Source organism: Sciurus vulgaris (genome assembly GCF_902686455.1).
Source record: "Sciurus vulgaris genome assembly, chromosome: 1".
NCBI lineage: Eukaryota > Metazoa > Chordata > Mammalia > Rodentia > Sciuridae > Sciurus > Sciurus vulgaris.
The window spans coordinates 18,420,610-18,446,442 of NC_136461.1; the positions used below are offsets into that span (position 1 = coordinate 18,420,610).

The window sequence follows — 25,833 nt, forward strand, 5'->3', positions numbered from 1 at the left end:
TTGCTAAATTGCTGAGGCTGGCTTTGAACTTGGGATCCTCCACAGCTGCTGGGTTGCAGGTGTGCACCACACGCCCAGCTGCACCTGGACTTTTTCTCAGGCCTGATTTCTGGTGAACCACAGAAACAATACACCGAATCTGTTCTGCGAGGATCATCTCAGGGCCAGATTTCCATGGACTCACACTGGAAATGCTGGTTTAAAGGCCCTTCTTAACTAGGGGTGGTGGCACACACTTGTAATACCAGCTAACTGGGAGGCTGAGGCAGGAGGATTGCAATGTCCTTGGGTTCAATCCCCAGGACCCCCCACCACATTAGAAAAAAAGCCCTTCTTTGGTGGATACAAGTCTGGCTGAACTCTCCAGGGAAGTGAGGCCAAATGAAAGAAAACTCAGATGGTTTGTCATAACAGGAAGAGAGCGGTGTGCATTTATTAAAACAACATAGACCACGAACTTGGCCCCCCACCAAGGTGAGGATGGGACCTGAGATACAGTACATTATCCCTTCCTAGGCCCCTGAGGGCTGCCCAGCCTTCCCAGGAAGGAAGGAAGGGGGCGGCTCCATCAGCCTAGCTTTCTCCCCCTCTTTCTGACCATCAGGTATTATCATACAAAAGTTCCTTTACAAAAAGCACCAAATTGGCATACATATACAAGTATATACAAAAAAAAAAAAAAAAAAAATCACATTTTAAAAATGTACAAAATACTTCATTTTGCACCAATAGAAAAGTGTCCTTTGTGATTGTTTTCAAGCAGGATTTCGATTCTGGTTCAGTCGCTGCTGGACACAGCAGTGGGTCCTACACCAGTCCCTGCTCTCTGAGCAGAGAGAAGACACACTTCCCTATTGCCCCTCGGGGCCCCGACCCCTCCCATTCGGGCCTGTCACCATGGCAGGTGGGCCTGTCCCATCCCCAGTCTCTCTGCATCCAGAGGGTCTCTCACTCCTCCAGCTCCTTACTGGTGTCCTGAAATTAAAAAAAAAAAAAAAAAAAAAAAGAGTCACATGGTGAGATAGGGACTCAGAGGGACCCAGGGCTAAGAAATGCAGTGACTTAGAAATAAAATCATCCAACCACATTTCCTGCCTGGTTTCTCCCTTTTAAAACCAAATGGAACCCAGTACAGAGGCACACACCTGTAATCCCAGCAACTCGGGAGGCTGAGGCAGGAGGATCACAAATTCAAGGCCAGCCTTAACAATTTAGCAAGACTCTGACTCAAAATAAAACTTAAGAAGTGCTGGGGTGCAGCTCAGTGGTAGAGCACTCACCTAGCATGTGTGAGGCCTTCTGTTTGGTCATAGGTATGCAAAAAATAAAATAAATATCTCTTAATTTTTAAAATGTTAGCAATGAATTTTCAAAAACTTGGAGCACTACTCTGCCCAATTAATATATCTCAGTGGGCCCAGCCTAGTTTATGGCCCCTTGTCTTTTCCCTCTCTGTATAGTATTACTTTCCATTGAGGAGGGTCACTTAGCTATAAAATGGAAGCTTTCTATGATGAATAAATCTGGGGTTCTGTTTGTTTGGTACTGGGAATTGAACCCAGGGGTACTCTACCACTGAGCTACAACCCCAGTCCTTTTTAATTTTTTTTTTATATTTTATTTTGAGACAGGGTCTTGCTAATTTCCTGAGGGCATTGCCAAATTGCAAATGACTGAGGCTGGTCTCAAACTTGAGATCCTCCTGCCTCAGCCTCCGAGTCTCTGGGATTACAGGCGTGCACCACTGAGCCTGGCTGGTTACCTTTAATGGGTTCGAGACACATACTGGGAATAGAACCAGGTGTCACCCACAAGGCCTAACGTGGCACTCTGCGTGTTGTATGTACCTCGTGTTGGTACAGAAGGGATGGATGGAGACACCAGGGCTTCTCACCTGCCTCTTTCCCTTCTGTGGACACTTCCTCTTCCTGTTCTTCCTCATCTTCCGTGAACTCTTCCTCATCGTCATCTGTGACAGAGACCATTGTGTTGGGCTGGGGTTGGTTTCCCTGACCAGCTGCCGGCAGGGAGCCAGACTAGCGAGCACCTCTCCCCCTGCTCAGGCTCCGAGGTCCACCTAGAGACAGCAGAAACCCGGGGGCCAGCTTGCCGGGCCCTACCCAGGTTCCTGCCTCCTCTGGGCTCTTTCCTTCCCCTCCAGTCACAGTGTTTATTGCTGGTGGCCTGTGGCCACGGGGACTTGGGAGAAGCAGCCCTCATGCGTGCTTCTGCACATCTCAGACAGACGGCCTTTGCCTGGGGAGCACAGGACAGACTCCTCATTCTCAGGGATCAGAGTCCTTGAAGACCAATTCACTAGCCTTGGAAATCTGCTTGCTCAGCACCCCGACATCTTCCTCATTCCTCAGCCCACAGAGGGGAGGATGTGAGAAGGGAAGCAGGTCTGGGGCCAGCTCTGCTCCTAACACTCAGCACAGAGGGACAGTGACCAAGCTGCAAGCTGTGACCCCATTTTCTCATCCTGGGGTGTCACCTTGAAGCTCTCCAAACAGGGAACACGTGCCCCCCTCACCACCATGCCACCTCCTTAATCCTGGGGGATCCCTGAGGGGTTGCACGGTCTGCATTTGCCAGAAGTGTCTCCAAAATGCCTCCAAAGCCTGGTGTGTGGCGTGCACCTGTAATACCAGCAACTCTGAAGGCCGAGACAGGAGGATGGCAAGTTGGAGACCAGTCTTAGCAATTTAGCCAGGCCCTGAGCAACTTAGTAAGAGCCTGTCTCAAAATAAAATGAATGAACTAGCTGGGGAAGCGGCTCACTGGTTAAGCACCCTTGGGTTCAATCCCCAGTACCAAACAAACAAAAAACCCCAAATGTCTTGAAAAAAATCACAGTCAAAATTCCAGCCAAGTACCTGGGATTCCCGTGCAAGCCAGGGAGTTCGTTGTTCAATTGTTATCAAAACCACTGCTCCCAGTAGCTTTCACTGGGGACTTACTGTTTGCCAAGCCAAGTTGTGCTAAGCACTGTGTACACATGCCGTATATGCTTATGAGGGTCCTGAGAGCCAGATGACCCGCAGCGGGATCTCAGTGGACTACTTACTAGCTGTGTGGCCTTGAACAACTTGCTTACCCTCTCTGAGTTTTCTTTTCCTTCACTACAAAATAGAGATGATAATAGAGCCTATCTCATAGAGTTGTACTGAATGATAGGCTTAGTGGATGGTAGCTGTTGGTAGCTATTGTTCTCCCATTTTACCTGTGAGGCAACTGAGGCTGAGAGAAGTCACAAAGGGCACTGAAGGCTTCACAGGTTATGTTCACACATAGGACCCACTCCTGAACACCTCAGCTCAGGGGTTAAACCTTGAAGCCAGGGGTCATCTACATCTACAGCAAGGAATGGATCCAAGTCCATTGGTGTTTTAGTTTGGGGACCTTTTTTTGGCACCAGGAATTAAACTCAGGGGTACTTAACCACATCCCCAGTCCCCCACCTTCTTTTGAGACAGAGTCTTGCTAAATTGCTGAAGTTGACCTTGAACTTGCAATCCTCCTGCCTCAGCCTCCCAAGTCGCTGGGATTCCAAGTGTGCGCCACCACACCCGACTTCACTCTAGTTCTTAAAGTTAGAAAATGAAACTCAAAGGGGTGGGGAGGGGGATTCTGTCAAGGGTCACACAGATGACACACAAATGGCAGAATCAGGATTTAAACTCAGGTCTGTCTGATTCCGTACACTTGTGATCTCCAGATCCATAAAAATCTGTTGCACAACGATTACGTCCCAGGCACTGTGCTGGGCTCTGGGCTCATCTAGGAGTCGACTGCATGAGTTTGGCTTGATAGCTGTGGCGGGGGGGCCTTTGTTAGTGTGGCTTGGCGGGAGAGAGATGCTGGCTTCAGGGTCAAGCAGACAGACAAGTGGCACCACCGCCTCTTTACCTGTCCCAAAGTCGATGGCCCTCAGCGTGTCTGCTATGTGTTCGAGGTCCACAGTAAAGTAGTCCATGTTCTCAAAGCCCTGCTCTATCTTTCCTAGCTGGCAGCCCTTGGAAGCTTCCACGATGCTGCGAGGGAGAGAGGCAGGGTGAGCCGGCGAGGCTGGGTGCTGGCCGCGTGGAGCAGTGCAGCTCCAGGCCAGGCTCACGCCCCCACTTCAGTGAGCCCTCCCCGGGGGCGGGGCATCTCCTCTCCAGCCTCAGGCAGATGGGAGGAAGGGCTGAGAAGACCGGGAGGGCAGCCGGGACCCCTCCCTGCAGGCCTAGTGCACAGGGTCCCCTGAACAGGCATCAGAGGCCCTGCTCAGTGGGGGGATGAGGCCAGCGGCCCCAGGGAGACACTGACCTTTTGATGAGTTGCTTGGCACTCTGTGGGGGAAGAGAGAACAGAGGGTCAGGGCTGCAGCAGGAGTGACCCCAGGGAGTGTGTAGAAACGGTGACCGGGCGTTGCAGATGGGCGCTGGGTGCCCTTCCCTAGCCCCGCTGTGGCCCGATCCCCACCTGAGTTGATCAGAACCTGGATTTTCCCCTCTGTCTAGGGTCTGCACACATCTTGGTCAGCACCCTTGGCCCTCCTGTTTTCCTGGCAGGAAGCCTGGATTCTCAAGGTACCAGTCCAAATCCTCCTAAAACCTAAGTCTCCCAAACAGAAGTGGCCTCGTCACCTTTCCAGATACAAAGTCCAGCAAAAGGCTGGCCCACAGGAGCTGAGGGAATTTTTTTTTTTTTTTTTTTTTTTTTTTGGTGGTACTGGGGATCGAACTCAGGGCCTTGTGCTTGCGAGGCAGGCACACTACCAGCTGAACTATCTCCCCAGCCCCCGAGGGGATTTTTAATGCACTGGAACTCTGAAGTCTCTTGGCCAAGACTTTTCTGTCACCCCCCTGCCAACAAGTTCTTCTAGGTCAGGGCTGAGCCTGTTCATCTGTTTCCACCTCAGCACCTGTCCTATAGTAGGTGCTCAGTTAATTGCCTCTATGTGGAACCCTGAATGTTGTAGCTTCCAAAGTCCATTCACAACCGTCCTCTTACTCATCCTGATAAAATCGGCAAGAGGAAAGTAGTTTGTTGTGTGCCCATTTTACAAATGAGAAAACTGAGGCTCTAAGGTTTAAATGACTTGTTCAAGGGCCTGTGAGTGAGGCACACTCTGAACCTGCCTGGGACTTCCGAGTCCCACTCACCAGGAGGAACGTGGCCCCGCCCGGCTCGTCCAGGGACTGGATGGCTGTCTCCACCAGCTTGGTGGACTTGCCGAGCTGCTCGCGGTACTGCTGGATGAGGGCCTCAATGAAGCCCAGCTTCTCCTCCTGCTCTTGCGTGATCCGCTGCAGCAACTCACTCTTCTTCTCGTCCAGGATGGCGTACAGGGTGTCAAACTTCTGGCTCAACGCTTCCTTCACCTGGTGACTGTTCTCCTGGGGACAGAAATCCCAGAGTCACATCCTGTGGCATCCTCCTACCTATGGTCCTGGGACAGGTGTGCCCAGGAACCAACAATCTCAAGCTGGAAGAGGACTCATGACATCCCCATCTGACAGAGGCACAAGGAAGGACAATGAGAAGGAAGACCCAGTAGGGTCTCGCAGATGTGGAGGCTGGTATCACGGAGGACAGCTAGAGACTCAGGTCACAGAGGGCAATGCCTCTCGGGCCCCAAGTCACACGTTTCCCTCCACATTGGGTTGGGGGTGAGGCTGGAGTCAGGAAGGTCCACCTCACTCTGGTCCTGGAGAGGTGGAAGCTAGCCTCCCCGGTAGCCTCCCCAGAGGAGGGACACACTCCCTTCTCTCCAAGACGCCACGCCTTAGCTACCTGCTCTGCAGAATGGATATGACAGTAACACCTCTCAGACCGGGAACCTCTCAGGTGATTGTTAGGTCGGAAATTAGGCGACTGTAGGGGGCACAGCTGAGCAGCTGGAACAAAGACCAGCCCACCAAAAGGTGACCAGAAAGTTCGCAGCAAGGTGGATGGCAAGTTCCACTGACCCTTCACACCTATCTGTCACTCAACAGGACCCCCTCCCATCCCAGTCTATAAGAACCCTGGGCAGCCAGGACCACGTGCGATTTTCTATAGGTCCCTATACCCTGGGGGTCTGGGAATTTCGCCCGAGAACCAAATTCCAATAAAGCTTGCTCTGGCCACTTTCTGTTCGATTTTATTTGGCCACTCACTGTGCCCGCCAAGCCCACCGAACTGACATTTGGTCCTGCCGCTGAGCCCACCTGAGCTTACGGTGACAACCTTGTCCTCCTCCTTCCTTTGAACCCACCCTACCCACAACTTTTCATCCACTAACAGTTACAAGGCCCCTTCCCCGGCTCATCTCCAGCACCCCGCCTCGAGGGGAGACCAGAATCCTGGGTGCTCCTCCAGGGATGGAAACGTTCCCCTCTGCCCCCTGCAGCCATGCTACTCAAAGTGTGGTCCGGAGGCCTCACAACTTGGGCAAACCCTGGGAGCTTGTTGGAAACGCAGAGTCCCGGGCTTCCCTCCAGACCTACTGAATCAGAGCCTGAGCTTTCACCAGCTCCTGGGGAGAGTGGTGTGCCTCTGAAGTTCGAGAGCTTTGGTTCACCGCACACTGGAGAACAGTGTTCTAAAAATTATTAGTGCTGAATAATTGCTGGGGATGATTGGCGGGCACTCCCTGGTCAGGAACCAGGTCTGTCCTGATCATGCCTGACGCAGCTGTGCTCACGAGGCATTTGCTGAGTGAGCGGAGGGATGGCTTAGTCCCTCCCCTGCCGTCCCTATGGACTACCAGGGCTCCGAGCTGCAGCCTTTATTCACGACCCAGGGGCGAGTCTTCCCCAGAGGCCAGTTTTATTGGGGACTTCAAACCTCCAGGCAGGGCTGCTGTGTTCCCTCACCTTGGTCACTCGACAGGAGTCCTCCAGCTGAGTGATGATGGTCTGCACCCGGTCGTTCCCTGCCACCAGCATGGAGATGCAGTTACTCAGTTCACTCTAGGTGGGAGGAGGGGATGGGAATCAGGAGTCAGAGACAGAAACAGACTCAGGCCTGGCCCAGCAACCCGGCACCCTCACTGCCCTCTCTGCGGGAAAGGGTCTCCAGCTTTTCTGGAGTGCCACTCGGGTCCAGAGAAGAGACTATCAGAGAGATACCGCACCCCTTATTTTACAGATGAGGCCCAGAGAAGGCAGCTGAGCTGCCCAAAACACACAGCAAGGTACTAGCTGAAGAGAGACTAGTTACTGAGAAAATAGAGTTGGAAAGTTCTAAAAGAGAGAGACCAAGAGAAGAATGGGAAATGGGGAAGAGAGAGTACGGAAAGAGGAGCTGCAGCTTACGGTAAGGACAGGGTAGTCAAGGCAGGGGCCCCGGGAGACGGCTCTAAGCTGCCTCCCGTTGGAGGGGGAATGTGGAGTCTGGGAGAGGTGAGGCTCAGGTGAAGATATCTGGGGCCAAGTACCCAGGATGGAGAAGCCATGGCCTGAGAGGGCCTGGTGTCCTGGCGGTGGGGTCTGGCTTCTCCCTGTGGCCACACCCAGGGGTTCTCAAGTGCTTCTAAGTATAACCCATGAGCTCAGCCACCTCCCCCAGGAAGGCAAGGGCTGATGTCCCTGCGGACTGGGAAGTCCCTCCAGAGGGACTATTCCTAAAAGGCCTGCTCAGCAGATCAGCAAGGATCAAATCCACCTCCTGAATCATCTAGGGGTAGCAGTGGCTGGAGCCAGTACCTTTTGTCCCTGGAAGACACTCTGCAGCGGGGCCACCTCGCAGGCCTGGTGGGCTCCGAACACCTTGCACATGGAACACGTGGGCACCTCACAGGTGAGGCAGTAGATGTTGATCTTTTCATCTTCGTGCTCCTTGCACATTGGGTGGCTGCCCTTCTGCAGGGGCCGGCTGTGGGGGAAGAGTCACAGTTCAGGGGAGTCCCAGTCCCTGTCTGCTCCCCTGGCTGCAATCAAGGAGGCCCAGACAGGGAAACAATGTCACCAAACCTATCCCCACATCCTAGCACTCAAACTGGACAGCTGGGCTCGGCTTGGGGCTCTGCCAATGCAGAGGACACAGGAAGGGTCACAGAACTCCAGAGAGTCCACCTGGACATGGTTTGGAGGAGAGGAAACATACCCCACCCCAAGTGAATGGACTTGCCCAAGGTCACCCCGCCTGTCAGGGCAAGGGAGGCTAGAGCGCCTTAGCTAATCATAGTCACTGCCACTCCTGGTGACTGCAGGCTGGGCCTGGAACTAAGCAGTTTATACTGGTGGCCTCATTTATTTCTATATTTGCTTCTCCAGACTGTATCCTCCATCCAAGCCCAGAAGCCGGCCTGTTCACTTCATCCCTGAACCTACAGTGTGGAGCACCGGGCATGGCGGAGGTGTGATTCAATCCAGGAAGAAAGAATAAATCAAGAGGCACAGCCTGAGGCCCGGAGAGGAGGCTGCGTGCCCCCAGTCACACACTCAGCGAGGGGTGGCCCAGCGCCGTCAGCACGCGGCACAGCCTCGACTCGGCTCCCAGAGTCTCTCCAGGGTCCAGAGCGGCGCTTCCTAGTTCCTCTCTAACGCATTCTTAGACGGCCTTCATTGCCTGGTCCACTGAGGGCTTCTGGCATGTTCTGTGCACCTCTCCCAGGGTACAGTCGGCCATTTCCCAGCCTAGACTGGACGTTTCGAGTGTAGGCCTTACAGCTCCAGCCAGATCAGGCTCTCATGCGGGCTGCGCCACCTCGGGTTCCCAGCCCCTAGCATCAAGGGACCCCACCCAGGTCAAACGATGACGTCCCCTGTCCGGGTCAACGCCTCACCTTCCAACAGCCTGCGTGACTGACTGGTCACACCCAGGCTGGATGAGAGTCTTTCCAGACTTGTCTTTTTAAATCTTTGAGCCCAGGGTCTCCACGCTGGCAGGGTCCGCCTTTGCCACCTGTCCCCACGCCCTGGGAAAGAAGCCTCAGGACGCAGTGCAGAGGTGAGGCAGGATCCCGGATCCCTTCCAGGGGCTTAGGTTTCAACATCTGGATTCAAGTCCAGATTGTTCTGCCGCTTATTCGGTGTGGGTTTGGACAAGTGAGTTCACCTCTCAGAGCCTCAGTCTCTCTCAGATCTACTGTGATCCAGGCAGAAGCTGTGTAAGAACATGCTGCGTGGGGCCCGGGCAGACCCTCTGAGGACAGCCTTCGTTACCCAACTATGCAGAAAGGCCTCAAAGGGTTCAAACAGGACATGCTCCTCAGCGGTCCGTGCAGGGTGGACCAGGTGTTTGGTGCAATATCGATTGTCTTATAATTTTATTCATCAACAATATGTTTGTATTGTTGTAGCATTGAGTTCTAGCAATGCAGGGTCAAGATAGCCCAAGAGTTAAGAATATTCACGGTGGAATCAGTCACACCCTCTCTCAAATTTACCACTTGTTAGCTGTGTGACCTTGGACAAACCTCTAACCCTCTCTGACCATCCATTTCCTCATGGAAATAAGAATTCCTTCGAGGGTTACTATGAGGACTACACAGTATAAAAAGCATTGAGTACGGTGCCTGCACATAGTACATTCTCAACGAATATTTGATTTTTAACATTTCCCATCAATATCCTATTTGACTATCACAAGAATAGATTTTTTTCTCTCTCTCTTTTTTTTTTGTACTGGGGATTGAACCCAGAGGCACTTTACCAATGAACCACATCACCACTGAGCCACATCCCCAGCTCTTTTTATTTTTGACTTTGAGACAAGTTTTCACTAAGATGCTCAGAACCTTGCTAAATTGCTGAGTTTGGCCTTGAACTTGCTATCTTCCTGCCTCAGCCTCCTGAGACTCTGGATTACAGTGTGTGCCACTGCGCCCAGCTATAGTAACGGATCATGCCATCTGACCCCTTGTGCAGACTGGGAAAATGAAACCCCAAATCCTCACCAAGAGGTCCCAATGCCTAAGTAACAGAAGCAGAAGAGCATATACCATCCTGCAGAGTAGTTTTCCCTCACTGGGCCTGGCCTGTCTCCCGTGGGCAGGGCTCTGCAGGGGCATGAATAAGGTTTTGGACCATAAAGACCTGCCGCCAGTTCGTCAGAGTGAACTGACTTTTCTCCTTGGTGGGCTTGAACCCTGCCTTGAGCACGCCAAGCACACGCTCCACCACTGAGCTGCACCCCAGCCAGGACATCCTTTTCCAAAAAGCTCTCCCCACAGCTATGCCTCTGTCCACGTTGAGGCCTGACACTGCGCAACACTCCCACTCCCAAGTCCTGCCTGAGGCTGACCCAGCTGCCCAGCTGGGAACCCTGGGTGCCAACTTTGCCTCTGGGAGCCTCAGATTCCCATGGAATGGGGAGAATAAATGGCAGGCCTGGTCCGTGAGGCGCCTAGATGGAGCGCAGGGCGGGGGAAGCACCCTGGCTACCATGCACAGCCTGGCCGTGTCCTCACAGGGCTTTCTCTGCCACCCAGGACCACATGGCTGGCTCCTTACCTCTCACCTTTCCCCCATCTCCGTCTCCATATCCCCCAAGAGGGCAGCCTAGTCTCTGGGCCCCTCCAGGCACTGGCCAGCTGGAGAGCCAGCATGGGGGGGAGCTACTCCTGCCTGAGGAAGGGGTGGCTCTGAGCTGCCTCCTGAGGGGCAGAGGAGGAGAGAGCCTCGGAGGCCAGGCTGGGAGGGAGGCGGCCCACGCCCTGCGCTGACCTGGAGCACTCCTGCTTGTAGATGTCGATGATGTTCTCCACCAGCAGGTTCCTCTGCAGACCGTACACCCCGTGACGATCCATGATCACCTCGTGGCGACAGGAGGGGCAGCGGAAACGGCCGCCAGACATGGACACCGAGCTTCCCCGGTTGGTCCAGTAGGGATTTGCAGCCTGCAGGTGGCCAAGGCAGAGGTGAGACCTGGGCTTGCTCCCCAGTCGCCCCCTTTCCTAGTCTCCTAGCCTTCCCCTGCTCACCCCCGAGGCTCCCGTCAAACCAGAGGACCTGCGCTCCCGGCAACCCATCCAGGAGCCGGCAGACCTGAGTTCAAGTCGTGTTTATTCTGCATGACGTTGGGCACGCAGCTTTACCTCTCTATGCCTCAGTTTGCCCGTCCATGAGATGGGCCTTATGACTGCAGCGAGCTCCTAGGACCGCCACTTAAAGGTGACAGAGCCACGGCGTTTCACGCAGTGGCCCTGGGTGCTCCGACTCCTGCCTCCCAGCCAGGACATCTACCTCTCTTTCTCAGGGAGATGGCGCCCCTCCTGCCCCCATATTGTATCAGACAACCTCAAAGGGAAGATGCCTTTATCGCCAGGGCCTGCCTGTCACCCTCCTCCCAAAGCTCTGGGCCCCCTGCCACCAGGGCTGGCTGCGGCCCCAGGGTTCTGGTTTCTCTCTCCTCTCCGCTGGCCTCCCCCACTTATCGCTGGAGGCATTTGACTCTTGACTGAAGAGTCAACAGGAGCTCGGGACAGGCTGGGAGGGGAGTTGCGTCATGGAGAAGGCCCGGGGCGCCAGAGCCACCCCAGCACCCTCCGCCCAGTTCTGAGCCCTCTGTTCGGCTTCCCTTTGGAGGAGAAAGAGCCAGTCCTGATTGGAAAGGTCCTCGGCTCCGCGGAAAGGAGCCACCCGGGGCCCCAGGATAGGCCACGTCCGGCACCGACCTGGAAGATGTCATTGGCACACTTCCGGCAGAGGTTGTGCTGGCAGGGCAGGATCACCACCGGCTTGGTGAACATCTCCAGGCAGATGGGGCAGATCAGCTGCTTCTCCAGGTTCTCCATGGGGTTCCCATCCTGGATCAGACTTGACTTATAATCCATACCGTCGGAGCGCTGCCGTCTTCTCCGCCGCCTGCTCTCTGCGGACCTGGGGGTCTGGCCTTTGCCACCAAACACCAGCTCGCTGGGATCCTCTCTGCTTTCTCCTCCTGGCGCCCGAATTCTGTCCTGGGCTGAGGCCCCTCTGGTATTTATAGCTGGGCTGCAGTCACATGAGCCCCAGGAGGGCCAGCTGAGCATTCCAATGCCAAGCGGCTGGCGGGGCTTGAGTTTCCTCCAGGCCTGAAAGACTTGGCGCTCTCAAATCACAGGCGGGGATGAGCAATCGCTGTTCCCCTGGGAGGGGGGGCGTAAACAAGAACAGCCTGTTCGGAGGCAGGCGTTGGGGAGGGTTGGGTACCCAGAGTTTCCTGCAGAAATTGGTCTCCCCCTGGCCAGGCTGCTAGACCAGGGGATGGAACCCAGAGAGTGGGCCACTGGAACACAAGGGGTTAATAGTGCCCCGTCACCCACCTAATGGACCTAGATTCCAGCCCTTCTCCTACAGTCTTGAGCAACTCCCAAGAAGAGGGATCAGGACAGCACTGTCTCTCAGCCCATCCCTCTGCCTCAGACCTGAGCATAGCCTGAGCATTCTGAGCATTCTGTCGGAGACCCTGGAGACCCCACTCCAGGCAACCTGTCCCTCCATCCCTTGCCTACTTATAGCACTTACGCTGAAAGGGCTCCCTTGAGACAGCCTAGTCCCTCATTTGACAGATTTTTAAAACAGGTCAAGAGGAGAAAAGGATCTTGTTCAAAGTCATTTAGACGCCTGGTGGGATAGTGCACACCTGTAATCCCAGTGACTTGGGAGGCTGAGACAGGAGGATCACAAGTTCAAGGCCAGCCTCAGCAACTTAGCAAGGCCCTAAGCAACTTTATGAGACCCTGTCTCAAAATAAAAAATAAAAAGGGTTGGAGATGTGGCTTAAGTGTTAAGCACCCATACAAAAAAAGAAGAAGAAAAAAATCACTTAGAAAGGAAGTGGAGAGGCCAGCAATCTTATTCATTCATCAGGCATTTTTCTGAGTGTTAAGTATACAGCAGGCACCAAGGTGACAGAAGGATGAGTGATCCATTTCCCTCTCTGAGATGCTCATAGTCCAGGAAGGGGGACAGATGGGAATGATCTCACAGTGCTGTGCAGCACTGCCTGGACTGAGCCTTCAGCCAGGGGCTCCCCTTGGCTCCATGCACGAATCTTAAATTTTCTTCACGTTTTGTAGGACATTTTCCATGTTGGCAGGCAGAAGTCATTACAGGAGGTCCGGTGGCTGGGTTTTGTTTTGTTTTTTTGTACCTGGGATGAACCCAGGGCACTTAACCACTGAGCCACATCCCCAGCCCTATTTCAAATTTTATTTAGAGACTCATCTTGCTGAGTTGCTTAGGGACTTGCTAAGCTGCTGAGGCTGGCTTTGAACTTGAGATCCTCCTGCTTCAGCCTCCTGAGCTGCTGGGATTACAGGCGTGCGCCACTGCGCCTGGCCCGATGACTGTTTTTAAGGTAGGATTTCATGCAGGAACCTTGGGGTCACCTGGTCTGCGGTGCCAGGCAGAAGACGGAGCAGCGGCCTCTGGCCCCAGGGTGTCTAGGAGGTCTGGCAACACGTGGGAAGAGTGTGCAGGACCTCCAAAAAGAGAGCAACCCAGGCCCCGAGGCAAGAACTCACAGGTCAGTCACAGGGCTGAGCAGCCAACCTCGGGAAGGGAAAGGAAGGGGAGATGAAGAGGAACCAGGCATGGAAAGGGGAGGTCTTGAACACAACAGGGCAGTTTTGAGGAGGCTAGTTTCTGGTGATCACTTACCACGCGCACATCCAGCACTAAGCACTTTGAGGCATTATTTCATTTCATCATCTTACCAACCTGCAATATAGGAACCACCGTATCCCCACTCCACAGGGGAGGAAACTCAAGCACAGAGAAGTAAACCAACTGTGTAAGGTCACACAGCAAGAAGTGGCTCTGGGACGTGAATCCAAGAGCTTGCCTCTAGAGCCCGAGCTCCTCCAGGCTCTGCTGTGTTGGGGCAAGTCGACCCTGCTAGCCAGCCAGGGGTAGGAAGAAGGTGAACAGTGAGCAGAGACCATCGCTTCCTCCTGCTCACAGGCCCCCAAGACTCTTCAGACATTGACAGCGTGTGCCCCAGGAAGGTGGGCTTCTGACTGCCACTGGGTTAAGTCACAAAGACTGGAAGCCTAACGTGGTAATTCCCACTCCCTTTTGCCTAAGGATGTAGTTACGATGAGACTCAAGGAGAAGTCTGTTGGCTAAAATTAAATTCTTTCCTCCTTGATAAAAATGAGTATGCAAGGCCGGCACGGTGGAGCACGCCTGTAATGCCAGTGGCTGGGGAGGCTGAGGCAGGAGGATAGAGAGTCCAAAACCAGCCTCAGCAACTTGGTGAGGCCCAAAGCAATTCAGTGAGACCCTGGCTCTAAATAAAATATAAAACGACTGGGGATGTGGCCCAGTGGTTAAGCACCCGTGGGTTCAATCCTGGTATCCCACCCCTCCCCCCAAAAAAGCAAGAAGAAAGCTCATTAATGCCTTTGAACGGGGTCCTGAGAGGGCAGGCAGCCATTGTGCATCCATGAGGGATCAGGTCTGAGGAAGGTGTCAACTCTCAGAGATGGCAGAGGGGAACTATAAAAAGTCCCGGGTCACTGATGCCACCACTGTGCTGCCGATTTATCCAACCTGTAACTGCCACCTCTTGACTATTTTCTTGTCTCCTGCCTCAGTGGGCAACACTACCAGCCGCCCATGTGCACCGAGCAGGAAGCTGAGCATCCCTTTAGGGCCCCCTCCCCTTCTGCACACCCAGCCAGTCCAGCTGTCCTGTCTCCAGTTCTGCCTGTGGGTTCCACTCGCCACGGGGACTCTGAAGACTGAGCGCAAAGATCCAAAGACCGTCTCTATGCATCTGGGGTTCTTAGGAGCGGCGGGGTGAGAGTGTGCTGGGACAGAGCAGGGCCCTCCTCCTCCTCCTCCAGGGCTTCCCCCTCCCCTCTCCCCTTCCCTTTCCTTCCCTTCCTGAGGCTGGCCGCTCAGCCCTTGTGACAACGGACTGGCCGGTCCTTGTCTCTTTTGGGAGGTCCCGCACACTTTCCTGTAAGGGCGGACCTGGGTGCCGGTCAGATTTGGGAGAGGTGTTTGAGCAAGATTTTTTGAGGCGGTGCAAACAGTGCAAAGAAAGTACTGGAGCCGGGGTGGGGGTAAGGGAGCCGGATCTAAAGCCTCGGGAAGGAGAGGGACACTGGGACCTTTGAGGAGGGGAGGGAGGGAGGTCTGAGTGCTGGGAGGTGGAGGAACGGCGACTGGGAAGGTGAGGTCACCTTCCCAGGCTAAGCAGCACCCAGAGCAGCAAGAGGGGATGGTGGAGAAGGTCTGGACCCTCCAGCGTGGGATGTGGGATGCAGGAGGAGGCGCTGGAGAAGGCGGGGGGGGGGGGGGCGTCAGGGGCAGAAGGTCCTTGCTTTGTCCCAGCACAGAGCCGTCACTGCAAGGGGCCATGCACGTGGTCCTGTTGACTTTCTCCAGCCGCGCTTGGCAGCCCAGATGCCGAGCAAATGGACAGTGGGATCGACTCCAGCCTGGGCGTTGGCAAGGCCGCGCTGCCGCAAGTCCAGAGGTACAGCAGGGAAGTGCCCGCGTGGTCCACCCTCCCGGGCATCAGAACACGTCTGGTCATTTAATCCTCCCAACAGCCCTGTAGGGAAGGCATTAGGATCTCTGTTTGTTTGTTTGTTTGTTTTCTTTCCCCGAGAGGAAATGAGGTACAGAGAGTTAATTGGCTTGGCTGAAGTCACACAACCACAAGTGACAGAAAAAAAAACTAGGGTTCACATCCAAGGTAGCCTGATTCCTAAACCTGTGCTCCTTCACTAAAGCATTTATTGAGTGCTTATTATGTGCTGGGCCTTGTGCTAAGTCCTGTCCATTTTTCCTGCAGTCCAGTCCTCCAAATAACTCAGGCAGGGATCATGATTTTTCCTGTTTTGCAGCTGAGTTACAGAAGTTCAGAGAGGTTAAGTCACTCAGCTGAGGTTCACCAGCAATGAGTGACAGAACCAGCATCAGAATCAGAAAGTCGTAAACCATTACCATCACCGGGTATCAGAAATGCCATAAGGCTAGGGCCTGTGAAGAGACTAGAATACCAGTGCTGTGTCCGAACCAGAGCTCTCAATCACTACATTTTACTGTCGCCCTCTCTGCAATTCTATTTATATAAACAGTTTGTTTTTACTGTTTGTTAATGAAATTTTCAATCATATAAAAGAGAGAATAGTCTAATGCGCTCCTGTAACCCAAGCCACTTCGACTCTTTCAACATTTCCTAAACTGATCCCATCTATACCACAAAGCACTTTCTTTTTTCTGAAATATTTTTAAACCAAGTGTCAGACAGTTATCTGACATGTAAATACTTCCGCGTGCATTTCTGATGACTTTTTTTAACATGGTCTCCTTGCCATTATCACACTGAACAAAAAAACGTCCAACTTCTTTTCTTTTCTTTTTTTTTGGTATCAGGATTGAACCCAGGGGTGCTTAACCACTGAACCACAACCCGAGTCCTTTCTCTTTTTAATTCTGAGACAGGGTCTTGCTGAGTTGCTGAGGCTGACTTTGAACTTGTGATCCTCCTGCCTCAGCCTCCCAAGTCGCTGGGATCACAGGCGTGCACACTGCATCGCACTGGCTGGAATAGGCTTGTTTAACCCCTACGTCTATGCTGTTTTTGATTGTCACTACAGAAGGGACTTTTCGGAAACCTGAGATTTTGAGACCTCTGGGTTTCGGGGGAAGAACCCTGGCCTGGGGCTGGACTCCAGCTCCCTCTCTGCGGACACTGGCAACGCGATGCTGGCAGCCGCACCCACCTTCAGTTCCTTCATCTGCCAAATGGAACAACTGCAGGAGCCGATCCCCAGGGTCCTTCTCTGTCCCTGGTGGCCGGGTTGGGGGCAGGGACTTGCCTGTGATGACGCAGCCCCAGGGGTGGTGATACTGGAGAGGAAATAACTCACCGTCTTCTCCTCTCCTACACACAAGGTTCCGGGTGGTTGAGATCTTCCCAGGGACATCCCCGGCACATCAGCAAGCGGATCTTTTTCACCTGCGCGTGCCTGATCTCCCCGTGTCCCCCGCAGCCCCTGGAGGCTGGCATCCGCCTGGCCTCTGCTCTGACTTCCTCTCAGGGATGGGGGTGGGTGGCACAGATACTGCTTTTCCTAGGGGCCAAGATCTCTGCCATGTGCTTGGATGCCATCTTCACTGAAGGATCTTCCCAAATCACAGGACCTAACCCAAGTCATTTGATCCAGTGGCTAAAACCAGGGCAGTTGGCAGAGGCAGATCCATGGGGTCTGGGGCATGATGCAGCCCCAGGTGCCAGGACAAGGTCCACTGGGCCTGGTTCACGTGCCCCAGAAGGGAGCAGAGTGTCCCAGGACCTCGTTGTTCAAGGTCTGGGCCAGGAGACGCACGGCCTCCTCCCACTCTGTCCCCAGGTCTGGACGACACTGTGGTCAGCTCCAAGGACTCTGGGAAGCTGTGAAGACTTTAGAGAAAAAGAATGTCCTGGGGACATGAGAGCCAATAGGTCTGGAGGGGGCTCCACATTGAGGGTCCCGAAATAACACGGTGAATGTGCTCTGTGAACCGAGAGGCAGGGCCGCACCTAGCTGAGACCCTCAGAGCACGGAGCAACGACCAGGAGGCCACCCGCCTGAGGACCAGCTGATCTGAGGCCAGGTCTCCGCTCCGAGGCCCAGGGAGGGTGGACCTCTGTGTGCCAGTCGCTCATCTGTGAGAGCAGGGCACAGCGACGGTCGCTCTGGACCTTTCTATCCCGGGAGTCTAGGTCTGGGTGACCGTCTCCCCGGCACCCTCTCCCTTGCTGAGAACTGACGGCACAGAGGCGGGACCATTTGCCAGGCACAGGCCCAGCAGAGTCCAGGGAGTGACCACCACCCCCGGGGCAGTTTCTGTGGATAACTCTGTGGCCTGTGGACTTTGTCTTTTTTCCTTTTTCCTCAGACTTTGTCTTGCTATGTTGCCCAGATTGGCCTTAAACTCTTGGGCTCAAATGATCCTCTTGCCTCAGCTTCCCAAGCAGCTGTGACCACAGGTAGGTGCCACCCTGCCTGCCATCTATGGCTTATCTATTGTTGCATAACAAATTACCCCAAAACATGGCAGCTTAAACCCAAAATCAACATTTATTGAATCGACATTTAATAAATCAACATTTATTACAGGCGCGGTGGTGCACACCTGTAATCCCAGCAACTTGGGAGGTTGAGGCTGGGAGGATGGCAAGTTCAAGGTCAGCCTCAGCAGTGTAGCATGGCCCTAAGCAACTTAGCAAGACCCTATCTCAAAATAAAAAATAAAAAGAGGGCTGGGGATGCAGCTCAGTAGTAAAGCATCCCTGAGTTCAATCCCCAATTTAAAAAAATTAACATTTATTATCCTACACAGTTTCTGTGGCTCAGGGGTTCAAGAGCAGCTCAGCCAGGTGGCTCTGGCTCAGATTTTCTAAGGAGGTTATGGTCACAATGTGGGCTGGGGCTGTGGGGATCTTTATCAGAGGGTTTGACTGAGCTGGAGGATCTGCTTCCAAGATGGCGCACACAGGGTTGGCAAATTGGTGGGAGGCCTCAGCCCAGGCACCTCCCCACAGGGCCACTTGAGCATCCTCGTGACATGGCACCTGGCTTTTCTCAGAGCAAGGGATCCAAAAGAGCAAGACAGAATGGCAGTGCCCTTTATGATCTAGCCCAGAAGTCACCCACCACCATTTCAACTCTGGATTCTCCTGGGATGGAAGACCCGCCCTGGCGCAGTGTGAGGAGCCTCGGATTACTGAGGACCTTCTTTGAGGCTGTCCTAGGTGTGTATTGACTTATTAAGGCATGAAGTCGGTACCATTAACACTGCCACTTTACAGAGCAATCTGGTAACTTGCCCAAAGCTATCCTTCTGGAAAGTCTGGACTGAGTGCTCCAGAAATCCTGTGTGGAAGACCTTTCCCAGCATGATGGAATGTGAAGATGGGGCCTTTGGGGTAAGTAGGATTAGTTGAGGTTATGAAGAAGCACCCTGGTCCTCTGGGATTAGTGACCTTATCAAAAGGAACTTGCCCCTTCTCCCTCCTGCACACACACCAAGGCGGGGCTCTGTGATCAGCACAAAGCAAGATGGCAGCCTCCCACAACCAAGACCAGAGGCCTCGGCATGAGGTCCGCCTTGCTGGCACCCTGATCTTGGACTTCCCGGACTCCAGAACTGATAGGTAAATTTCTAGTGTTGAATTCGTCTAATGTGTGTATTTTGTTATGTGAGCTGCAGCAGACAGATACAGGCATTAACTCCAGTGGTTCGAACCCTGTCTAGAGAGCGATCGGGGCTGCCTAGCTGTTGTCCTTAGGCCTCCCTCTCCTGCCCCCCCACGGGCCCTGCCCCCGCCCCCCTCTTCCTGGCCGCAGGGCCAAGTGAGAGACTGTCTCCACTGAGGGGAGACCCTGAGCAGGGGTGCCTGAGCGGCCCTGGGAAGACCTGGAAACTGGACTAGAGACGGCTCCGAGGCAAACTCCGGCTCAGGGGCTCCCACTGACCCGGGTGCCCCTTTGTTTGTACTCCAGAGAGACAGTCTTGCGGGGGCCCAGCGGCTGCCCTTCTCCACCCCCCTTAGCTTGAACCTAGAGGTTGCCACACACACCCTCCGGGACTATCCAGATCATAAACAACGAGCAGGAGGGAAAACAGACTATATTTAAACCAGCAGTTGCTCCATAAACAAAGCTAAAAGACAAGTAACCAGCAGGGAGGGAGCATTAGAGGCACGTGGAAAGACCAAGTGTCCCTGTCCACGAGCGAGCAGATCTTCAGGCCCAGTGAGGGACACAGAGAGTCAATTCAGAAAAGATGGCATGCCGAAGCCCCCCAGCCCCCGACCAAAACGAAACCCGCAGGTGCTTGTCCTCGCTGGAGTGAAAAGTCACAGTAAAAGCGCAATAAAATCTGATTTTTCTATCAGGTTGACAAAAATATCACAGATGGAGGGCGGGGCTGTAGGGAGGGGGCACTGCCTCCTCTTGAGCTTGGGTTAGGGTGCCATTTGATAAAGTCAAAATGTAACATATTCCAATTTGTGACTCTCAGGAATCTAGCCCGTCAAACTAGAAAGGTGGCAGAGATAGACAGATGGATAGATAGATTCAGATATGCAGATCTATTTACGTACAAAGATGGTTTTTGCAATACTGTTTGTAGTAGCAAAACATTGGAAGTGACCCAAATTTCCACCGATAGGACAGATAAATGGCTATGTGGCCACACAGTGGAATACTATACAGAATGAGAATAAACAAACATTGCCACGTGTATGAATCTCATAAACAGAATGTTGATCAAAGAGTATGATTCTGTTTATGTGGTGTTCAAAAAAGGCCAACTAAGCCAAGCTACCGGAAGTCAGAACAGTGGTTGTCCTGGTGGGGGGCTGGGGGGAGCACCAGGGGCTCTGGGAGTGTGGAGAGGGTCCGTTTCTAGAGCCAGGTGTGGGTTATCCAGGTGCACTAATTAGTGAGAATGTCTTGAATCATACACTTAACTATACTCTAAGAAAAGGTTTACTAAATAATAAAACAAGCAAACCCCAGTAAGCTTTCCAACTGTCCATGTGGAAAAATACACACACACACACAAACACACACATACACACACACACAAACACACATACAAACATATACACACACACAAACACACACACACATACAAACACACACACAAACATACACACACACATACACATACACACATACATACATACATGAATATTCCTCCAGTTTAAAAAAGTTCCAGGAAGCTTTCTACATTGAACACTAATAGAGAAAGCTGTCAGATGTCAGAGAGATAGATTACTAGGCACACATAGAAAAATACAGGCCAATTAAATGCCATCTGATTCTGTTCTATTTTAAAAATTATATGGGTAGGTATATAAATGTGGTATAGGCAGAAAAAAATGGTTGGAAAGAAATCCCCAACTGTTCAAAGGCTCTATTGCCATGGATCGGAACCCAAAGAGCCCGGGCTCCTGAACCAAGCCCTTTCATGAGCCCCAGCAAGAAACCTGAGCTCGGCTGCAGCCAGGCTGGGCCTCACCTCTGTCTGAGATGGGCCCTGGCCAGAAGGCCAAGGGGCACTTAGGATCAGAGTTTCTGGAAGTGCTGTGAGCCCCAGGGCCCCTGGAGCAGCCAGGTCAAGGCCTGGGGGCAGGGGGGGTGTACAGGCCCCTGCAGGGGGTGAGGACAGGAGAACTAACTAGCCCTGCCCTCACCAAGCCCTAAGGGGGTGGGGGACCCCAATTAACCATCAGAACCCTCAGGACACAACATTAAGTGCCTTGCCCAAGGTTACACAGTATTGAATGGAACATCCAGGCCTTGGGCTCAGACCTGTCTGACCTGAGTTAGGGGCTCCGCTCCCAACTGCCCTGGGGAGGAGGCTTGGAGCTGGCGGGGCGAGCAGGGCGCACTCAGAACCAAGGCAGGAATCCCAGAAGGCAGTGTGGCTCTGTGCCTGCTTCCGCACCGCCATCTGGGGTCAGAGCTCAACCACTAAATCTGGCCCCAGGGGCCGCTCTGTTAACTCGGTACTGACACCTCGGGTTCCAGCTTCCTGGAGGCCAGCCCCGTCCAAAATAGCTCCCCTGAGGGACAGCCAGGCCAGTCTACTGTGCCTCCGCGCCCTGCCAGCCCTCGCCCCCGACTCCTGCTCCTCCCGCCCTCCACTGCCCCAGCCCTGTTCCGAGTCACCTCAGCCCTCACAGCCTGCTCTTAGGCAGAAGCAGGGTTGGGGCAGTGGGACAGTGGGGGCTGGAGTAGCCTGGGGCCTGGGTTCAAGTCCCTGAAGTTCAGAGGAAGGAATGTCCTGGCTGATTTGTCCTCAGCAGCTCCGAACAAAGATAATTTACTGATTCTACAAGTTGAAGGGGTGGAGATAGCATCAGTGGTGGGGCGCCTACTGTTTACCAGGCCTATTCAGTTCTACAACTGTGAGGGGGTGGGGCAGGAAGCACCAGGGACTCTGGTAGCAGCGTCTCCATTTTACAGACAAAGAAACTGAGGCTCCAGGGGAAAGTGGCTTGCCCAAGCTCACCTGCTGCCTGAACTCTGGAGTCAAGGAAGATCCAGATTTTGAGCCTGGCCCTACTACTTACTAGCTGGTGGTCTTGGGCAAGTTACTTAACTGCTCCGAATTTCAATTTTCTCATCTATAGATATTAAATTAATAATAAATAATTTATAAAGTTATTGGGAGGGTGGGGTGTGGTGGCCTGTGATCCCAGTGACTTGGGAGGCTGAGACAGGAGGATGGCAAGTTTGAGGCCAGCCTCAGCAACTTGGCAAGACTGTCTCAAAGGTGAAAAGGGCTGGGAATACAGCTTGGTGGTAAAGTGCCCCTGGGGTTCCATCCCCACTACAAAAAAGAGAAAGAAAAAATTATATATGTCACATAAATATAACATGCATATATAATATATGTACATAATATATATACATACACATATATCATACATACAAATATAACACATATATTTTCTACATATATACATATAGTGAGGACTGAAAAGATAAAGTTGAAACTCTTGCCGGGTATGGTGCTGCACTCACAGTGGCTTGGGAGGCTGACACAGGAGGATCATAAGCTCAAAACCAGCCTCCGAAATTTAGCAAGTCCCTAATCAATTCAGTGAGACCCTGTCTCTAAATAAAATATTTAAAAGAGCTGGGGACGTGTCTCAGCGGTTGAGAGACCCTGGGTTCAATCCCGGGTACCTTCCAGAGATGGTCCAAGTCTTATGTTTGATTTAATCATCTGACCAATGTCAAGTTTCACTCCCTAAGAACAGCGTGGCCAGGGAAGGCGTGTCACCTTCCCAGGTCAGTCCTGGATGTCTTCCTGGAAGAAGCGGCACCTCCGCCCCATTTTGACCCGAGGCCAGCGTGCCCTGGGTAGTTGTGGTTGAGGAGGGGCCGCGTATTTGGAAGAAGGCGGAACAACTGGCGTAGGGAGGGTTGCCCAGCGTGGGTGGGCATGGGGTCAGGTCAGGTCCAAACGCGGCAGGCCTCCAGACCTCGTTCTCAGAGGCTGTCTCAACAGCTTGCTTGGGGACCTTGGATGATAAACAGGTTGTCACCCTCCGAGCCCCAAGTGAACCTGATAAGTCCTGGCCACGCCGAGGAGAGGCCGGTCTATAAATACTCGGTGACTCAGCTTCGCCTTCTGCCGGGTCCTGTTGCTCGGGGGAGGCCTCCAGCTCTGGGGAAGGTCTGGGCCGCCCCAAGTCGCAGACCTCCCAGCTTCCTCCGCCGAGGACCGACTCGGAGGCCCGTCCATCGTGGAACTCTGCGCTTCCAGGAGCCCGCTGACTCTCCTGACCTGGGCCAGGTGGCCGTGAGGCAGGACAACCTGGAGACTGGGCACAGAGGTTTTGGGTACCAGAAAAATGTGGGCTCTGGAGTCAGTTTCCTCCCTCAGCTGGACAAGTGACTGTTAATCGGTCAATTCACTTTTCTGAGCCTTAGTTTCCTGAACGTAACACAAAGATAACCACAGAACTTCCCTGGGGGTGTCACGGGGATGATAGGAAAGAAGGTACAGGAGCCGCTTGGTGCACTGGCTGGCGCGTCATAGGCCCTCAGTTAATGACAGGAGTTAGGTTGTGAATTAAACTGTCCTTTAAAAGTCTGAGGAATGGGGGTAGGTGGGGGCTTGGCCCCCTGAGAGCTAGTCAGGAGCCAGTGGTCACCCCGAACTTTACCGCCTCTCTGCTGCCCAAATATAAAGAGCTTCAGGGAAAACAAGTCAAGCCCCTGTGACAGCCAAGGAGAGGGCAGGTGCTGTGGCTCGTCAGACACCCGCCGCGTGCCGCCCCCATTTGACTCTGAAACACCAGCGGGTAGCGTTGCCCTCACAGGCCCGGAAGCAGCCCGGGGCACACGGATGGCAGGGCTGGAACCTGAGCCCAGGTCTGAGCGCTGCGTGGTCCCAGGAGCCCGCGCTGCCTGACCACCCCAGCCTAGGAAGGCAGGCAAGGCTGGGCGGACGTGAGAGGATGAGGAAGGAGGAATTGGGGTGCTTGGCGATAATCTGGGGTGACAGGAGAGGACGAGCAGAGGGGGAAGAGCCCTTTCTCGACTGCCCGTAGTGACTCTGAACTCGTGGTCCTTCAAAACCTTTTCTGCCTGGCTTTGAAAGCCAGCATGCTACCTCAGGGCCTTCGCACAGGGCATGGTGGTGCACATCTGTCATCCCAGCGACTTGGGAGGCTGAGGTAGGAGGATTGTGAGTTCAAAGCCAGCCTCAGCAATTCAGCGAGGCCCTAAGCAACTCAGTGAGACCTATTTCCAATAATATATATAAAGGGCTGGGATGTGGCTTGGTTAAGTGCCCCTGTTCAATCCCTGGTACACAAAATAAAAGTCCCAGGGCCTTTGCACATGCCGTATGCTCTGCCTAAAAGTCTTCGCCTTGTCAGCTGAGATGTCAGCTCTTCGCTGAAACCTCTGACCCCCTCCGTGGGGTGCATGCCCAGCCTCCCTCCTGGGCTCGGCACCTGTTTGGTTCCTTCCTTCCTGTGTTTAGTACAGTCCATCACTGCTTTGCTCTGCTTCTTTGTTCTTCAACTATCTTCCCCAGCCATGCCAGAAAGCGTCCATCAATGAAAGCAGGGGTCGATGGGCCAGTTCAGTGCCATACCGCAGTGGAACAGCACCTGCATTCAGTAGGAGCTTAGCTTATATTTGTGGGTGAGTGAAGATCCAGCCCACTTGCCTTCTAATACCCCCTTTCTTGCTTCTCAGTGCCACTGACATAGGTTTCTCACCACTTCCCCATCATATCTGTCTCATTCTTTCCTCCTGGTGTTCCAAGCCCTGGCCATCCACACCCTGACCAAGGCTGAATTCCTAGTGAACCTCCTTTGGGAAGCCCACAGCCCTTGTGAGGTGAACAACCTATACAACCGCACAGGGCAACCCTGCTTCAACCACCACTTCTTAAATGTGACCTTAAGCAAAGCACCTCAGCTCCCTGGGCTCCAGTTCTCCCAGTTAATTTCACCCTTGGGACACCATCCAAAAGAGATAATTGGAAAGCAGATAAAACCAAAAAATGTCCAAAGTATACTATAAAGCGTTATTTAAAATAGAAGAAAAATTTTAAAAAAACAGAAAGGTTGGATGTTAATAATAAAAGCTCTGCTGGATGAATGCTCCAACATGCCAGGCAGGGAGCAGGACAGAAGCCATGGCGAAGAGTCCAGGTTCCAGGTCCTCTGCCCAGTGTTTACTCTGTGATCTTGAGCCAGCGACGGAACCTCTCTGAACCTCAGTTTACTCATCTGCAAAATGGTAATGATGCAGGTTCCTACTGCATGAGCCTCCCCTTGCTCATTGGATTTTTAAACAACCATAACCCTGGTACAAAAAAGTACACAAGTGAGCGTGCAACTCAGTGAACTTCCCGCAGAGCGAGCACGGTGGAGTATCGGCCGACAGGGTGCTGTGGAGGGTGACAGCCCACACCTGGACGGCACCCAGGGCGAGCGGCACCCAGCAGGCGCCGAGGGCGGCCTCGGCCCGGCAGGGGCCCGGCGCCAAGCACTGCGCATGCCTTGTTTTTATTCGGCCCTCACAACGAAACTTTCAAATAAGGAAATTGAGATGCAGGGAAGTTAAATATACGGGCCAACATCACAAAGGTAGTGGACAGCAGAGGTGAGAGAGAAACTCAAGTCTCACCCCAAAACCTTCCTCCAAAACCCCTGGATGTACTGACTCCCTGAGATGTTTATTTTAAAAACATTGTTAGCAGTAGATGGACACAATACGTTTATTTATATATATATATATTTTTACGTGTTGCTGAGGAATGAACCCAGGGCCTCACATGTGTTAGGCGAGCATTCTGCCACTGAACTGCCACCCCAGCTTCAAGATGTCTATTAAAATATCAGTTAATAAGTAAAAAGCAAAGCAAAACAAAAAAATGATCGTCA

General features: G+C 53.1%; 1 protein-coding gene and 2 long non-coding RNA genes across 5 annotated transcripts in view; 1 reads left to right on the forward strand and 2 right to left on the reverse strand.

Annotated features, from left to right (window-relative positions):
* TRIM63 (tripartite motif containing 63) lies at nt 1–12,017 on the reverse strand. 2 transcript variants are annotated; one of them, XM_079150091.1, is made up of 9 exons: nt 11,591–12,017; nt 10,641–10,813; nt 7,677–7,845; nt 6,846–6,941; nt 5,151–5,384; nt 4,312–4,334; nt 3,910–4,034; nt 1,848–1,969; nt 1–975 (listed from the first exon to the last, which is right to left on the reverse strand). In XM_079150091.1, the coding sequence occupies exons 1-9, from the start codon at nt 11,945–11,947 to the stop codon at nt 949–951; spliced, it is 1,326 nt and encodes a 441-aa protein (XP_079006217.1). In that variant the 5' UTR covers nt 11,948–12,017; the 3' UTR covers nt 1–948. The 2 variants fall into 2 exon arrangements, with proteins under 2 accessions (XP_079006217.1, XP_079006218.1); XM_079150092.1 differs by having other exon boundaries at nt 22–975; nt 1,895–1,969; nt 11,591–11,987.
* LOC306667547 lies at nt 10,711–20,259 on the forward strand. 2 transcript variants are annotated; one of them, XR_013765598.1, is made up of 7 exons: nt 10,720–10,834; nt 13,274–13,425; nt 14,498–15,387; nt 16,362–17,892; nt 18,492–18,811; nt 18,936–19,059; nt 19,409–20,259. It is a non-coding gene; the product is annotated as an uncharacterized lncRNA (long non-coding RNA). The 2 variants fall into 2 exon arrangements; XR_013765597.1 differs by lacking the exon at nt 13,274–13,425 and having other exon boundaries at nt 10,711–10,834; nt 18,492–19,059.
* The window catches only part of LOC306667557, a 22,073-nt gene continuing 11,582 nt past the window's right edge, over nt 15,343–25,833 (reverse strand). Inside the window, exon 3 of the long non-coding RNA XR_013765599.1 lies at nt 15,343–15,465. This is a non-coding gene — a long non-coding RNA (uncharacterized lncRNA). The remainder of the gene's footprint in view (nt 15,466–25,833) is intronic.

What these genes read in the sequence shown, in the direction of transcription:
- TRIM63 (XM_079150091.1), bottom strand. Translation starts at nt 11,947, where the DNA reads ATGCTCAGCTGGCCCTCCTGGGGCTCATGTGACTGCAGCCCAGCTATA. An exon ending in GTGCCAATGACATCTTCCAG is followed by an intron (nt 10,814 to 11,590) that starts GTCGGTGCCGGA and finishes GGCCACCTGCAG; the next exon opens with GCTGCAAATCCCTACTGGAC. An exon ending in GCGGGGCCACGTTCCTCCTG is followed by an intron (nt 4,335 to 5,150) that starts GTGAGTGGGACT and finishes CTTCCCCCACAG; the next exon opens with AGTGCCAAGCAACTCATCAA.